Source organism: Thamnophis sirtalis, unplaced genomic scaffold, assembly GCF_051295495.1.
Source record: "Thamnophis sirtalis isolate CommonGarterSnake01/CBP01778 unplaced genomic scaffold, rThaSir2_p1.2 scaffold_9, whole genome shotgun sequence".
Lineage (NCBI taxonomy): Eukaryota > Metazoa > Chordata > Lepidosauria > Squamata > Natricidae > Thamnophis > Thamnophis sirtalis.
This window is the reverse complement of record NW_028261389.1, coordinates 67,919,186-67,937,233: the sequence shown is the minus strand read 5'-3', so window position 1 is coordinate 67,937,233 and position 18,048 is coordinate 67,919,186. Positions and strand designations below refer to the sequence as shown.

Below are 18,048 nucleotides of genomic sequence, written 5' to 3'. Positions count from 1 at the left end.
CAGGCAATGCCGGGTTATCAGCTAGTTTCAATTAAAGTCCCAAACCGAATGATTATCAAAGATGGACAGTTTTAGGGGCCAAAAGGAAACAAACATAAAAGAGAATTCCAAGCCAATCCATTGGCAGGGAAATGCTTATGGAAAATGATGTCTCACAGTTAACAGGGTGGCTCTAGTTGTTGTGGAATCATCTGGAAATGACTTCTTTCCAGTGAATGTATCCTTCAAATGCTTCCTCACTTCCTTGTTGAATATACAGTGGAAGAAAAAGATGAACAGGCCCTGGATTGTGGTGAGAGAGGAGAAGAATAAAAAAAATGTCACTCTTTCGTCATGATAAACAAAGTGATTAGATGATGGACTTTGTAAAGACATTTTATAAAGACATTATGATGGTACGGTATCTCACAGAAGTGAGTACACCCCCTCACATTTTGTAAATATTTCAGTATAACTTTCCATGTGACAATATTGAAGAAATAACACTTGGTTCTCACTTTTGTTGCCAGCAGTTTAGACATTGATGGCTGTGTGTTGCGCTATTTTGAGGGGATAGCACATTTACACTGTTATTCAAGCTGTATACTCACAACTGTAGCCAAGTGTCATTTCTTCAGTGTTGTCACATGAAAAGATATACATCAATATTTACAAAATGTGAAGGGATGTACTCACTTCTGTGATATACCATATATAACATATACTAAGAAACCAATATGAAAAGTGTGATCTTATTATAGGAAATGTACCAGCATTAAAGGAAAAACCTAGGGAAAACTAACTTAAAAAGAAAAAAAAAGAAAACATGAAAAAGACTTAAAAAAAGATGTGGATGCAGTAACATCTTTCTCAAAGCAATCAGCTTTCAATGGTCTGTGTTACTAACTCTGGAGTTAGTATAACAAAAGCAAGTTAGCTGCTGACTTCCAGTCTATACTGGAAAGCTGAAAATATACTGGAAAGCTATATGGGAAAGCTGGAAAAAAACCCTAAGAGAAGATAATGGCAAACCAGTTCTGTACTTTTTCTAAGAAAACAACACAGACTTCTTTTGCTCATTAAAAATTGGAGAAGCATTAGAGCAAAACCAGGCATCAAAATGATTCCTACATTATTCTGAAACAGCCGTATATTTCAGAGAAGACAACTAATGTACTGGAGGCTGCCTCCATAAAATTTCCTACTTTCCACTGAATCAAATAAAATGGAAGTCCTTTTGGTTTGCCATTTTCATTGTGAGGTCATCACCGGAGCCGTGGTGGCGCAGTGGTTAGAATGCGGTAAAAAGGTAATGGTACATATGTGCTAGTTGTTCTCAACTCTAGGGGGTGGTGCTCATCTCCATTTCAAAGCCGAAGACCCAGCGCTGCCCAAAGACATCTCCATGGTCATGTGACCGGCATGACTAAACAGCGAAGGTGCATAGAGCGCTGTTACCTTCCCACTAAAGGTGATTCCTATTTTCCTACTTGCATTTTTACATGCTTTCGAACTGCCAGGTTGGCAGAAGCTGGGACAAGTAACGGGAACTCACTTCATTATGCGGCGCTAGGGATTCAAACTGCCGAACTGCTGACCTGTCTGATCAACAAGCTCAGCGTCTTAGCCACTGAGCCATCACGTCCTCCCAGAATGCGGTACTGCAGGGCAATTCTGCGGACTGCCAGCTGCCAGCAATTCGGCAGTTGAACTCTTATTGGCTCAAGGTTGACTCAGCCTTCCATCCTTCTGAGGATGGTAAAAATGAGGATTGCCCCCAACCACCCAGATTGTTGGGGGCAATACGCTGACTCTGTAAACTGTTTAGAGAGGGCTGTAAAGCACCGTGAAGCGGTATATAAGTCTAAGTGATATTGCTCTTTAAAAAAAAAGTTGGATCGAGCAAAGAAATTATCAAGGCCCTTGAAACAAATCAAAAAGCTTGCCATTAAGGCCAAATAATATCACCTACCTGTAAGCAGCTAAAGATAGCAAACAAGTAGTGAAAGGTCATTATGCCACTATTTACTGCCATCAGACCCAGTAACCAAGTTGCACTGACCAACAGGAGGAGCAGGAAGGCAGTTCTCAGTACAGAGCTAGATAAAAAGGACAATTAAGGTAATTGTTTTAAGGCATCAAATATAGCTGCCTCCTATGCAGACTTCTATTTCCAATCCATCCTGGGAAACAAAGCATTCTGGAAGATCCCTAACTAAAATGAGAAACAAAGAAACTTTTCACTCTACTCTTTGATGTGGTCAAAATTGGTGTAGGGCCGTGATGGTGAACCTATGGCACAGGTGCCCAAAGTGGCCCGCGAAGCCATGTTGCCTGGCACGCACAGCCTTACCTGTTTGTCTTCCGGGTTTCTAGCATGCATGCGCACACGACGATTAGTTGTCCTTCGCACACATGGCAGTGCTGAAAACCGGTGTGCATATGCGTGCCGGCCAGCTGATTGTTGGGCGCGCAAGCATGCCAGAAGCCGGAAGTTCGACTTTTCTGGAACACGATCCCTTCACACGTACAACAGTCCCGAAAACTGGCCCATGCATGTGCGCCAGCCAGCTGATCATCAGGCATGCATGCACGCTAGAACCCAGAAGTTCAGCTTTTCTGGAGCACGCCCCCCGACAAGCATGTATGACCCCCGACAAGTGTGTGTGGCCCTGACAAGCATGTGCATGCAATGTTTCTGTGTGACAGGTTCGCCATCACTGGTATAGGAGGCTTCTTTTTTGGCACATAAACCTCGTCCAGCCTTGTCCAAACAGGTGTCAGTAATTGAACTGTGACTTCTAAATCAGTACTCCCCAAAACTTTTGGGCACCGGGGACCAGTTCCGTGGAGAAAGATTTTTTCCACGGACTGGAGAGGGTGTGGTTTTGTGTGCTGCCTGCATCCCGTGGATGGGGCTTCGCTTGTTTGCGCGGCCCAGTTTCTGGCATGCCGTGGCCTGGTGCCAGTCCACGGACTGGGGGTTTGGACCCGTGGCCTAAATGATAATTTCCTAAGCAGCTATTAATACCAGTTCCTCCTAACAGTGCTGATTATATCACCTGGAAACAGGGTCCTTCTTTACCAGGCTGCATGAATCTACTCTCCCAAATCCATTCACATGTTGTCTTTCTCCCGATATAATATGGACGGCAATATGTACTATATAAGGCACTAGGCTTGAGCAAAGCATTAGAAAGAACACTTCATACCATCCCTTCTTGAAGCTATGGCCTCCCGAAACCCCGCCCCCTTTGTAAAAATGGTCGTGCATAGCCTTTAGGAGGCTTGTAGAGTGCTCTGGGGCAGGGGACGACGATTCGTTTTTGCCCCTCCCCCAGCCTCCAGGAGCACTCTACAAGCCTCCTAAACGCTATGCATGCCCTTTTTTGGGGGGGGACAAAAACCAGGCCTGTTTTTGTGAAAAATGGGTCTTTTTCGAGAGGTCTGTGGAGTGCAAATTTTTTTTTTTAATTTGCCTCTTCAAAATCTTGGTGCGTCTTATACTCTGAAAAATATGGTACTTGGGTGTGTTGGTATCTTTATCCCACAGAATCTTGGCTGTTCCTTCATCCCCAAAATCCTATAGGAGTCTACAAAATAACCCACTGCAGGGAGGTATTGGAGAGTATTAGGATATGATTTCTTCTAAATATGCTGATTTGATCTCAAAAGTATTTAGAAGGAATTCCAAAATTGAGAATAGATATTATTTAAGGAGAAGGCAAGTCTACGCCTAAAGAAAATCCTTGTTCTTTTTATTTTTCACAGATCTGTTTTAGCAAGCAGTTCACTATAATTCTGTTGTGCTAAAAAGCTGTTTTATGATTAAAATAACAAAATAAATAACAAATAAAATAACAAAAAATTGGAATGTGGAAATGAGATGTGAAGGAAGTAATGTAAAAGAGATTAAATGGCACACAAATAGAAGTTAGGCAGTCTTGATACCATCTTCTTAAGTGTCTTTATAGAGATTCTTAATCATCCAGGTCATGGTTGTCAAAAAGGAGCTTTTTCAAGAAACAACTGGACTTCCTTGGATGGGAAATGAAACGTCTTCAAAGAAAAAATCAGAAAGTCCCATTGCCTCTTGAAAAAGCACCTTTGGGGCATCTTCTTAAGTCTCAGTAAACCGCTAAGAATTATTGTTTTAACAAATACATCACATTATCTCTGCTCAAGATCATTTCCTTTCTATCCAGTCATAAACTTACATGACACCAGTTTTCTCCAGTGAGCGCTGCCTTCGTTTGCATGATGCTTTCACAGCTAAGATAAAGATCACAGTGTTGATCTTGAAGGGAAAAATACACAAAGATCAGACACAATTTCTATTTTATGAAATACACTTTGTATCTGTGGGAGCGTGAACAATAACAACAACAAAAGAATTACTGCTCAAGTAGGAGACCCTATCCCATTTCAGACAAATGCCTGTCCAATCTCTTCTTAAAAACCTCCAGTGATGGAGCATCCATATGTTTCTTCCACCAGGTTTTTAATTGGCCGTGAATGATGTTACCACTTTTATTGTTAATTTTAATATGAAGCTTTAACTTTTTGTTGTTCTCTTTTTAAATTTTGAGTACTCACCAGAGTACAAAGATGGGTATAAATCAAATAAAAAAGAAACAAGTATAATGATATTGTTTTAAGACATTTATATACAGCTCATTCAGCATGATTTTAATATTATTTGGGCTGTTTGCTCTGCAAATCTTGGAGAGATTCATTAGTTATAACTATAGGGAAAACTTTTTTTTAACTCAATACTTTCAAAAGCTTATGGTTTTTAAAAGTTCTAATTTCAGTGAGACACGGGGAAAATAAAATTCAAAAGGAGGGTGCATATCTCTTGAACGTGTTAAAATATTTATTAGAATTTTTATATAGACAAATTTAGCCATGTTACAACTTTAAGGAGGGTATAACCTTCAGGTTTCACTATATTTAAAATCACATTTGTATTCCTGTCAGTAAAAGGCATGCACATAATTCAACTCGAAGAATATCTGTCTTTTAACAAACAGTAGTAATGTTTGGGGCAATAAAGGAAAATTGTCATTAATCACATTGTTCCTGGCAAGGTGGATGGACTCAGTTACAGTACCAATAGGAACACATTAGAAAACCTGAAAGACCAGATTAGGGATAGATCTTCGTGAAGAAAATCTATCTATGGGGCTACTGAGAGTTGGAAACTACTTGATGGTATATAATCAATCATTAAATCAATCACTTAAACAAATTGCCATTGAGATACTTTTTAATTTTAAATAGCGGTTAGATATAAATTCTTATTTATATTTTGTATATGAATCTAAATGGAAGGTTTCCTCACACTCACTTACCATATTTTTCGGAGTATAAGATGCACTGGAGTATAAGACGCATCAAGGTTTTGAAGAGGCAAATTTAAAAAAAAGAAAGTTTTTTGCACTCCGCAAACCTCCCAAAAACGGTCCATTTTTCACAACAATAGGCCCGTACCCTGCCAAAAGGACGTGAATAGCCCTTAGGAGGCTTGTAGAGTCTTCCAGGGGTAGTGGGGGGGGGCAAAAATGAGCAAAAAACGGGCCCATTTTTTGTAAAAAAAAAAAAGGGCATTAGGAAGCTTATAGAGTGCTCCTGTGGGCCTGGGGGGGGGAGGAAAATTGAGCAAAAGACAGGCCTTTTTTTGCTCATTTCTGCCCTTCCCAGCCTCCAGGAGCTCTTTGAAAACCTCCTACAAGCAATGCAGGGCCATTTTGGCAAAGGGGGCAAGGTTTCAGGAGGCAAAAAATGCTGTATTCAGTGTATAAGATGCACCCAAATTTCCAGCCTCTTTTTTGAGGGAAAAAGGTGCGTCTTATACTCCGAAAAATACGGTAGTTGTTAATTCACTCTATGCTGTCAGATACCTTATTCTATTAAGAGGGCTATAACACTACAGAATCAACAATACTTACAGCCACAACTATTACAATTGGACCAGCAAAGCTCCAAATTAGGGTGTCATAAACAGAGAGCCAGCAAAAATCTTGGTTCCCATATCCCTGAGGATCTAAACCAACAGCAAGACCTGCATTGCAATACAAAAAAAAAAAAAACAGACAGAAACTCACTTTATGGAGTCCTTAGTTTGAAGCATTAATTCACACCAAGAAATATATATTTTTTAAATTGTCTAAGAACAGCAAGAGGATTTCCCTTTTTTTGTTGGGTTTTTTGGGAGAAGCAAACTTTTTTGATGTCTAAATCTTATGCTATAGGTTTTGTCATGGAACTTTTTCATCTTTGAAAAAACCCACCCGTATTTTCAAGATATTTGTGGGAAATAACCATCCTCATTCTTAAGTTGTTTTGTTGTTGAAAAAGTGATTACAAAACAACCTTGGTACTACAGTATGGAAATTGGTGGGGAGAAATCTATATCCTTCTCACATGTTAGGACTTTTGTAGCATATCCACTACAAAAAGATAACAGTTTTCAAGAGTATTAATAGTCCTTCTCTCAGTATCATGCCTGGGGCACATTATCTTATCATGTACCACTCCATGCCATGCTATAATGCTTCATATATTTTTTTAGTACATATTCTGTTTCTCACTATTAAATATTATTCAGACAAATAAACAGAGTGAGGCAAGTCAAGTTCTAATTCCTAAGCAAATAATTATAATTCTTTTTAATATGCAGATGAACTAGAGGTGAAAAGTTGAAGTTCACATTCAGCTAACTTTCAACTATAGTTTCAAGAAAAAAACCTTCTTCGTGACATACTGTACTATTACTGCTACTTCTCACTACATAAAATATGATGAAGAATCATTCTTTCTCTACAGAGTACTCTCTCTCTCTCTTATGTGTGTGTGTGTGTGTTGCATTTCTGCTGATAAATAAATAAAGGGCGACTAGTATAGATCTATTTCTCATCAGCTAGCCATAACCTTACTGAGATTCGAACCTGGGCTGTTTTTACATTTTAGGCACTTGTATTAGCCTCTTAGCCACAAGCTCTCCTCCCTTATCAGCTGAGCCAAGGAAATGATTAAGTGTTATGTCAAAGCACTTGGTATGCCCAAATATTCTTGAAATAGATCTATACTAGTCTCCCTTTATTTATTTATCAGCACAAATGCAACACAAAAATGGTTTTCTGCCTGGAAGGCTCCTAAGGTGTAGCTGAAAGGCAAAAGGAAGCAGTATGCTCCCTCCCATATTTGCACATACCAGGTGCTTTGACATAACACTTATATACAGTATATATACTTCTATATTCTATATCTATATATAGATGGCTGTTTGTGTGTGTATGTTCCAGCATAACTCTGGAACACCTCGAACAATTTCAACCAAACATGGTACACAGATGACCTATTCTCTGGAAACAAATACTGGGGGGGGGGGGTATGACACCCCTAACACCCCTTGGGGGGGGTGTTCTGTTAAGATACAGCCTGTTGTGCCTTAAATGGCTTCTACTGTACTGCTGTAAAATGGCTTCTACTGTACAGCACAGTGGAGTTGCTATGGTAACATCTTCACAGTACTCCACAAGGGGGCTCCCTCTGGTAAGGGGGAAAATCCAACATTAGAAATTATGTTTGGTCTGGATATTTTCCCCCTATAAATAAATACCTGGGCAATGCCGTGTTATCAACTAGTACTTCTATACAACTTAAGTGGATGAAAATACAACAGAAGATTGGCTACAGTCAAGGAAATATGGATTGCATTTTTTGCTTTCACTTTTTAAATTTAGCAAGTCTCATCAAGCTGGGATCAAAATAGTGACTATATGGGCAAATGCAAGGTTCCAAGGTTAGTTGAGTAATCTCTTCGATCCGCTCTATCTACTGTTATCTCCAGTTCTCCCTCCTACTTTCTTCAACCTTGTCAAGCATAACTATTTTTTCTAGTACAGCATCTTCTCACATCCATTCCCCAAGTCTGTGAGTTTCTATTTGCTCTTCATCATTTCAGCCAGTATTTATTTAGTCCAGGACTGATGGAATGGTTCCACATACAATCCACTGTATTCTTTAATAATGTTCATAAGATAGCCTTGATTATTAGGCTGCTAATATTTAAGACTGCAGAAATTAGGTTTCTGATGCAAATAACAAGGTAGAAAAGTTATGATCCTTCAGATGTTACTTGAACCATTCACAGTCATATCATGTCACTTTGAAAAGTGTCATCACTTACCAGCTGGTAACAATTAGAATGTACAACTGTGATGGAAAATATTTTAGACCTGGTAGTGAATATATTTTCGTTCATTTGAGACACCGTATTTATTCAGAATAACTTTGGATAATCACGTTTAAAAATTTTCATTCAAATATTTTAAGTCACTATGTTTAACTTCTAGTTTAATGTACATTTGATGGGAATGGAAATTAAATGGCAGCATTTAAAACCAGAATATTAATTTTGTATGCTTTTCTCTAGCCTAAGGTAGTATTTTCACAACTTGAAGTAGAAACCTTTGATATGTCTTGCCTGTATTTGCTCAAAATATATAAAACTTTCCCCAATTTTCAATTACCAAGAATTCCTGGGAGAAAGTTATGGCAGTCATAAAAATAAACCTAAATTTATGCCCATTCTTACCTGTAATAATGGCAGGAATCCCCCAACCCATAACGTAATAGAACTTCATGTGCCCAAAATTGATGTTTCTCACTTCAGTCAGCATGCGGTAGATATGAAGTTGCTCAACAAATATCCAAGCAAACGTGCTCATGTAGAAATAGTGCAAAAGAATGGCTATTACGGTGCACACAAACTAGAAAAAAGAAAGAATCCAGATCAATTAGAACTGCCTCTACCAAGACACCATATTTTTTAGCACAACTATTAATGTATGGTTATATGTAAGTGAACATTCATAAGGGTTGCATTCCAAATTTACTGTTTTATGCATGGCAGCCAATCCATTTTTTTGGAGGGGGGACTATCTTCTGTAATGCTACCCTGCTTCTCCAAAAATAAGCCCTCCCCTGATAATAAGCCCTATCGGGCTTTGGAGCGCCTGCGCTAAAATAAGCCCTGCCCCCAAAATAAGCCCTCTCCAAAAAAATTGCAACACAGCAGCAGCCATGAGGTGACCACGCTTGTCGCCTCCTGCATCCCAAAAATAATAAGACCTCCCCGAAAATAAGGCCAAGTGCTTATTTCAGGGGTTAAAAGATAATAAGACCCTGTCTTATTTTCGGGAAAACACGGTAAGTCATTCTACACTAGATCAAACGTAAAAGTCATCCAGCACTCATTTTAAACATGTCTAATTAGATGTTTCTGAGTCCCCAAAGAAAAGTTAGGAGAATCATCATCTTACATTGTTCCCCAGAAACATATTTTCTCTTAATTTATAGCAACCTAAAGTCAACTATACATTCATAATTTTGGAAAGCTAAGATCCCTAAGATCTTCCCAGAAAACCCCCTAAACCCCCTTTTATGAACTTCTGGAGCAACATGTGACCAGTCTTAACTATGATGCATTAAAGCAACCCAATGTCAAACAAGTCAATAAAACTAACTTGTACAGGTGGTCCTCAACTTACAACAGTTCACTTAATGGCCCTTCATAGTCACAACGACACTGAAAAAAGTGAGTTATGACCAGGGGTGGGTTCCAGCAGTCACTACTGCCAATTTGCTCATGGGTGCGCCGCACACGCTTGATACGTGCCAGGCGCAATACGATAAAAATTGTTCTGTGCATGCGCAGAAGCAAAAAACAGCCAACAGCTATAATAGCCAACAGCCAATGGCACTGCTGGGAGAACCAGTTCGAGGGCATGGCAGGCCTGGGTCCCTGCCAGTTCCAGCGACCCAGGCCGCCAAACCACTACCGGTTCGGTTGAACCGGTCCGAACCGGTAGGAACCCATCACTAATTATGACTATTTTTCACACTTTACTTAAGACCGTTGCAACATCCCCGTGGTCAGGTGATTTACATTCAGAAGATTGACAACTGATTCACATTTATGATGGTCCCAGTGTCCCAAGGTCATGTGATTCCCTTTTGTGACCTTCTGACAAGCAAAGTCAACGGGGAAATTAGATTCACTTAACAACCGTGTTACTACTTTGAACAACTGCATTGATTCATTTAACAATGGTGGCAAGAAAAGTAAACCAAAACTCACTCAACACATTTTTCACTTAACAACATATATTTTAGGCTCAATTGTAGTCATAAGTTGAGGACTACTTTTATTGAAAAACTATGATTAAGTGTGGTTTGAAAAATTTACCTAATTCTACACTGGTTAACAGTTGGACCATAAGAAAGGCTGAGTGTCAAAGAATTGAGGCCTTTGAACTATGGTGCTGGAGAAGGATTCCTGCGAGTCCCTTGGAATGCAAGGCAATCAAACCAATAAGGCCTAGAGGAGAGCAACCCTGACTGCTCTTTAGAAGACCAGATCCTGAAGGTGAAACTCAAATAATTTGGCCACCTAATGAGAAGGAAGGACTCACTGGAGAAGAGCCTAATGCTGGGAACGATGGGGGGAGGGGGCAAAAGAAAAAGGGGACAACAGAGAATGAGATGGCTGGATGGAGTCACTGAAGCAGTCAGTGTGAGCTTAAATGGACTCCAGAGGATGGTAGAGGACAGGAAGGCCTGGAGGAATGTTTTCCATTGGGTCGCGATGGGTCGGACACGACTTCGCAACTAACAACAACACCACACTGGTTAACAGGAAATGGAAATGGTAATTTTGGTCTACTTATGGCCCCACAAGATCTCTTTTTGTATCAGAACACAGCTCACTATTCTATGTTAAAATTACCAAAGGAGGATAATCTGTTTATTTAATCAAGACTTCAGGAAAGAGCTGGCAGTTTTATACTCACAATTTAAAAACTTGGCAACTTTAAACTCTCCTTGTAAAGTCTTTTACTCTCATAATTCTGAGTATTTATTTGGCATGTGTCTCTGCTTGGGTCATAATAATGCAAACTGCTTATTTCAGATATGCAACATTGAAAATAGAGAATTTTGTCAATCAATCATTCACGCGTGGCTGAAACCTCACCCAGTCATGTGATCCCTGCCTTACAGAAATTAATAAAAGTGAAGTGAAATGTCGAGTGACTCTGTGTCAATTGTTTTCCTAAATTCTTGGACTTTTCATGCTCATTTGCGTGTGACTGCCGAGATTATTCTTATTCTGCAAGGAAGGTTTGAAAACTGTCTGAAAGACATTCCCAGCAGATCTCACTACAATTCAAGGAGTGGCCCTTTCTGAAAGATTTCCGGCTTTCTTGCTAAGAAATGTCTTAAGATGGGGCAGGATATTTTTGTTAAGTAACTCATGATTATCTCCTGCTTTCAAGCTTATTAAAAACATACACTTCTGAGCAAATGCTCTGAATTATTACATGAATAATTTAACGGATTTGGCATGGGGTGAATTTAATTAATTTGGAAAAAAAAATCTTGCCACAAGTTCCTTAGAAGTGCAAAGAGTGCTAGTACAATATATAGCAATAGCAATAGCAATAGCAGTAGACTTATATACCGCTTCATAGGCCTTTCAGGCCTCTCTAAGCGGTTTACAGAGAGTCAGCATATTGCCCCCAACAATCTGGGTCCTCATTTTACCCACCTCCGAAGGATGGAAGGCTGAGTCAACCCTGAGCCGGTGAGATTTGAACCGCTGACCTGCTGATCTAGCAGTAGCCTGCAGTGCTGCATTTAACCACTGCGCCACCTTGGCTCTTTCATATAAAGAAGGAGAGCTAAAGAGTTAATACATTTTATTGAGATAAAGTCCCCAAAGTCTTCTCAGAATGATTGGGTTAAAGATTTAACACAGGCCCAACTTAGGTCTTCATCTCTACTCTGCCCTCCCCCAAGGCAACAAGAAGTTGAAAAATAAAAAAACTGTGAAGCTCTAGGTCAGGGGTCTCAAATTTGTGTTATCATGGTGGCGTCACATGACCTATTGCGATTTCCCTCCCCCCACGCATGGGCGTGGCCAGTTCGTGACGCATCTGGCAGGTCACAAGTTTGACATCCCTGGTCTAGATCTATGATGGCAAACCTATGGCACATGTGCCACAGGTGGCACATGGCACCATCTCAGCCGGCACATGAGCCATTGCCCAGGTTAGTTTCACTGTGCATGTGCACCCGCCTCTCATCAGCCAGCTAATTTTCTTTTCTGTGCAGGAAGAAACATGCACATGCGAGGGGGTAGGGTGGGTCAAGCATGTATGTTTGGGGGGTGGGGGGATGCAGCGCCACCCCCGCACCCCATTTTTGGTTCCAGGAGGCTTCGGGAGGCCTGCTAGCACCAAAACGGGGATCGCGCGGGCGGGGGGGTCACATGCGCATGCGTAGGGGTGGGGCATTGGATTCTGGGTATTGGCACACGCTATCATGCCCGTGTGTGTGTATGTGTTTTTGGCACCTGAAGGAAAAAAGGTTCGACATCACTGGTCTAGATACTTAAATAAACAGTGTTTCTGTGAGATCCATCTTAAGCTCAACCATCTCTTTCACTCCAAATAAAACAATTTGGTAGCAAAACTGATAGGAATGCATTCACGCCTTTGAGTCATGGTAGACTTTTTTGTTTGATGTATATCAAGGCGAGAAAAGGCATGTTAGACAAAAGGCACTGAAAGTTAAGTCTTACTTGATTTTCCGTCTGATTGATTCCTATCAGGAAGACTAACTCGGAGCAGAACAGAGCAGCCACCAAGTTTTTGTGAATGCTGTGCAGGTTGGACCGCAAAGTTCGGATCAAGACCAGAAGTATGAAGGTCAGCAGCAAAGCTACCAGTGAGATGGAAACTGTCGTGTAAGTGATGATCCTGAGAGGAAGTACGTCATCATACTGTAAAATAAAAATATCAGTTTGTTTGTTACAGGCATGGGCTGATAAAAAAACAACATTATTCATTTGTCTTTATTCCCCTTCTAAATGCTCGGTTATTATACTTTTAAAATCATGGATAGTATGTTCATTTGACTAAACGCTGTTCTATCTCAAATCCACATTCTTTTCAGTGGTATGAAAGGCTGTCAATTTCTAAGAGTGATTTAGTTTTTTTTAAAAAAAAAAACTTCAGGGAATATGTCAAGCAGTGAATTAATTCACTGACAAGTTTTTGTAGTGAAAGAAGACCACAGTTAAATGGATTCCAGTCCTTTTCTTCAGTGTTTACATTTGTATTTCTAATTCACTGCTTGAAGTACTGTATATCCCCATTAATAAGAGGCTATTCTATGCCAGAAAGAAAAGCCTCAAGATGAAGCACAGTGAAGAAACTTCTACGTTTCTCAAAGTGCATGTATAAATAAGAAATTAAAAAATAGGTATTGCAACAGGGGAGGTAAGACATTCTTTTTAAAGCACAGACTGCTCGTAGGTCAAACTATTAAATTCCTGCAGGAAACCCCATCGGACGTTTTAAGCTGTGCCCACGCAAGAGACCTCATGACTTCAGCATTTCTTTCCCTGCACTCTTCCCTACAAATCCATCTGCAATTCCCTTAAAAATGGATGCCTGACTTTGGCAAGTCCCCATCTTTGAAATGGGAATTGTAATAACTCACTCTGTCATCGTGTAGCAAGGATAAATACATTAAGCCACAGAGCAATTTGCAGACCCAAAGCATGGTACAAAGGATTAAACATGGACAGTTCTGAGTTCATACTTTGCTTTGCAAAACATAGATTGAATTGCAAGGTACGGAGGGGTTGGGGTTAGGCTATGGGCATCTGTGGGAGGACCGGGCAAAGGATTCAAGACCTTTTTATGTGTATGCCATGCATAAAAAAAGGGTGGGGCTTAATCAGGTGGCTGCCATCTTGAATCCCCACCCCCCGGAAGCCTCTGAGGCCCATTAATGTCCTGCTTTCCTTGAGTCATTAACAGAAGAAATATAAACTATTAAATTAGTAAATAATCAACAATTTAAAAAAAACTAGCTGTCTTGACACCTTATATCAAGTAAGGCTCAGATTTAAATCTGGAAGGAAATACAGGTAATCAGAAATTAGATAGATAGATAGATAGATAGATAGATAGATAGATAGATAGATAGATAGATAGATAGATAGATAGATATCTAGATAGATAGATAGATAGATAGATAGATAGATAGATAGATAGATAGATGATAGATAGATAGATGATAGAGATAGATGATAGATAGATAGATATATAGATAGATAGATAGATAGATAGATAGATAGATAGATAGATATGGCTTTCTCTCTGTGTGTGTTTGTGTGTGTGTTTGTGTGTGTGTGTGTGTGTGTTCCAGCATAACTCTGGAACGCCTCAAACAATTTCAACCAAATTGGGACACAGATGACTTATTCTCTAGAGACAAATACTGTGGGGTTAAGACATCCCTAACATCTCTCGGGGTGTGTGTTCTATTATGATACAGCCTGTTGTGCTTTAAATGACTTCTACTGTACAGGGCAGTAGAGTTGCCATGGTAACGGCTTCACAGTACTCCAAAAGGGGGCTCCCTCTGGTAAGGGGGAAAATCCAACATTAGAAATTATGTTTGGTCTGGACATTTTCCCCCTATAAATAAATACCCGGGCAATGCCGGGTTATCGGCTAGTTCATTAAAAGTGACATTGTAGCAGGAGGCTAAAATGGTGGTCAACAATGAAAAATCTGGTAGCATTTTTTCAGACTAGCTAAGGTTGCAGTTCATGGCAACTTATGCCTTTTAATAATATTTATTAATCAAAAGAGTTGCTTCCACCTTCCTGATTTTTTTTTAATGATAGCAATTCTTTTTCTAAAAATGTTCATCATATGGTGGTGATAAAACAAAAGGAAATGAACCAAAACAATGAATCCTCCTCTCTGTAAGTATGTTGTGGCTGAAACAGAGCCCTGTGGGTTAAAGCACTATTACTTTGATAAACTGAAAGGTAGCTTTTAAGTAAAAAATAAAACACTAATTTAAAATGATCTCATTTGCTTTTTAACTCTCATCAAACACTGTTTCATTACTGCAATAAACACAATAATCACAAGGGAACTGCTTACTTCACGATTTGACATATCCATCAGGACTGCAAAACTGGTCATGTGGTTACATTGACAAATAATATGGTTCTGGCGTCGAGAAAACAGTTCACACCCTTTGGAAGACCAGCCTCCTGCTGTTTCTCTAGTTCTGGTCAATGAAAGTGGGAAAGAAATCCAATTCCAATTAGAATAGAATAGAATTATTTATTGGCCAAGTGTGATTACACAAGGAATTTCTCTTTGGTGCATATGCACTTATTGCACATAAAAAAAGATACATTCATCATGAATCATAAGATACAACACTTAATGATAGTGGTAGGGTACAAATAAGCAATCAAATCATACTAGGAAACAATCAATTATATTTGTTATCTGACAGGCCAAACTGTTTCAGTGATGGATTGGAACTTCTCATTGCTGTCCCTCCTCTAAATAATTAACAGTGCAACTCACAAAACGTAAGAGATTTTTAAAAAGTGCAGCTTTTATGAAAACCAGTGTTTTCATTATTAATCTCCACTTCTCAAGAACAACACCCATATGTTCAGGAGCATCAGGGCTCATTAATGTACTGTCTGGCCATTGAAGTCAATGTTTGCAAAGGTGTGTTGTTCCTTTCAACTCTGCTTCATCATGACCAATGGCAACATTACACACAGGTAGGATAAGCAGTGCAAGTAGCCCATGATTATCACTTAGCTATCTCTTTGATCTTTAAATAATAGTGAGCCCGTTCCTGGCTGGAAAGCTATAATAAAATCCCATTATTCTAAATCTCTCGGGATTATTTGGTATATATCTATTTTTATATCCTAGCATTGGTTTCAAGATATGGGCGCAGTGTTTCCCACATTCTCCAAGATGTTATTTTGATGGCTCACATACTTCTTATAACTCTGTAAGAGCTGCAAAAATAATTAATTAATTAATAATAATAATGCCATCATCCATTGAAAAAGAAGCTCAGAAGTTCCCTACAACAGTGATGGTGAAACTTTTTTGCCTCGGGTGCCAAAAACACGCACGTGCATGCTATTGCACCCCCATAATTTAATGCCACCCCATGCCGTGCCCCCTGCACATGCACATGTGACCACCCCCCACTGCCCCAGGAATGAGCACATGGCTTTCTTGGAGCCTGAGGTGGGTGAAAACGGCCTTCTCCCCTCCCGGAGGCCCTCCAGAGGCCAGAAATGGCCCATTTTCTGACTTTCGGTGGGCCTGGTAGGTCCGTTTTTCACCCTCCCCAGGCTCCAGAGGCTTTTTAGGTGCCTGGGGAGGGCAAAAAACAGCCCAACACGCAAACCAGAAGTTCAGGAATGGCTTCAGGGAAGCCTCCAAAGGGTGAAAAATGGCTGATAATCAGTTGGACAGTGCACACATGTGCGCTAAAGCTGACAGGGCAACACCTCATGTGCCCTCAAAAATGGCACCGCGTGCCACAGGTTCGCCATGACGGCCCTAGAACATATGGTAAGGTGATTCTGTTCCTGAATGAAATTTAAAATACTGTGTTTCCCCAAAAAGAAGACCCTCCCTGAAAATAACCACTAACCTAATATAAGCCCTACCCCAAAAATAAGCCTGTGGGAATGGGCGTGGCCAGCACTAGAGTTGGAGAGTGCATGGGGACCAATGGTGTCTGGCCACAGCCTGCTGGCCCCTTGGAAGGGGCAAATAAGTCTGAGCGTGGAGGTGGGGGGGGGAGGGGAAGCCAAGGTGGCGCAGTGGTTAGAGTGCTGTACTGCAGCCACTTCAGCTGACTGTTATCTGCAGTTCGGCGGTTCAAATCTCACCAGCTCAGGGTTGACTCAGCCTTCCATCCTTCCGAGGTGGGTAAAATGAGGACCCAGACTGTGGGGGTGATATTCTGACTCTGTAAACCACTTAGAGAGGGCTGAAAGCCCTATGAAGCGGTATATAAGTCTAACTGCTATTGCTACTGCTATAGATAGGTGATCTGGATGTGCTGTGCTGCTGCCTGGCTCACAGAAAACTTGCAAGAGGTTTGCACGGTGGCATCAGCAGCAGGCATAGGCATGGGGGAGGCAGGCAATCACAATGCTCCATATAGGCACCTGCCTGGCAGGGCCACAAGCAGTCTGAGAGATGGTGGGATGGAGTGGGCAGCACATTGGAATTGCCTTCCTCCCCCCCACCAATGCCTCTGCCTGGCTCCGCCAGGAACTTTTCACCTAGAAGGAGACGAAGCTTCGTCTGATTGCAAATGGGACACTTGGAAATGGACCTAATCACTCCATTTCAAAGTGTCCCATTTGCAAGCAGCAAAGCTTTGAATCTCCATTATTTCTCTGCCCAAGTGGGTGCCTACGGGGCGCTTGGGAATGGAGCAAATCACGACCAGAATGAAAAGAAGTAAGAGGTTCAGCGAAATTATTTTTATACCCACAATCATATCCTTTCTGTTTTTCATTACAAACAGTAAAAATGACTAATAGTGACAGAAGGCTACTGATAATTAACAGAATTGTCTTTGTGACAATTTGATGGTGCTTCAAAAAGTACATCGATAATTTATGTTCTGTTAAAGTTGAAATAGTTGGGTTTTTTTTAATTGAACTTCTTTCCAGTTAAGCAGCTAACTTCTGTCTAGAAATTGTTCTCAAATAAATACGTTGTGTAAATTTGTCTAAAAAAGCCATCTGTCTGTCTGAATACTGGAGTACTTTATTAAAAACTTGTTACCTAGTCTTTATTTCTAATAGGCAACAAATAACAGCCAATGACGTTGTCACTGCTGTTTATACTATGTAAAAAAGAGAGAAGTTTTGTTGTTGTTGTTGTTGAAACCGGCAACCTGGTCTTCCGGTTTCTGGCCTGCATGCATGTGTAAAGACCAGCTGGCAGGTGTGCTTGTGCCGCCAAAAATCAGAAGATCATCTTCCTGGCGTGCGCATGCACACCGGGTGGGTGCTCTTCCAGTTTCCGGGCAGTCCCATGTGCATGAAGACCAGCTGGCCGGTGTGCTGGAACCCAGAAGAACAATGGGCGACAGCTCTGCATGCCACATCCAGCACAGGTGTCATAG

General features: G+C 40.6%; 1 protein-coding gene across 3 annotated transcripts in view; it reads right to left on the bottom strand.

Moving 5' to 3' along the window:
* The window catches only part of CELSR1 (cadherin EGF LAG seven-pass G-type receptor 1), a 182,691-nt gene that overhangs the window by 13,478 nt on the left and 151,165 nt on the right, over positions 1-18,048 (bottom strand). For all 3 annotated transcript variants that reach the window (XM_087722171.1, XM_087722173.1, XM_087722172.1), the window contains exons 23-29: positions 15,015-15,144; positions 12,629-12,829; positions 8,582-8,756; positions 5,931-6,043; positions 4,197-4,276; positions 1,952-2,078; positions 157-282 (exon numbers count right to left, since the gene is read on the bottom strand). In XM_087722171.1, coding sequence (XP_087578297.1) covers positions 157-282; positions 1,952-2,078; positions 4,197-4,276; positions 5,931-6,043; positions 8,582-8,756; positions 12,629-12,829; positions 15,015-15,144 — 952 coding nt within the window. The remainder of the gene's footprint in view (positions 1-156; positions 283-1,951; positions 2,079-4,196; positions 4,277-5,930; positions 6,044-8,581; positions 8,757-12,628; positions 12,830-15,014; positions 15,145-18,048) is intronic.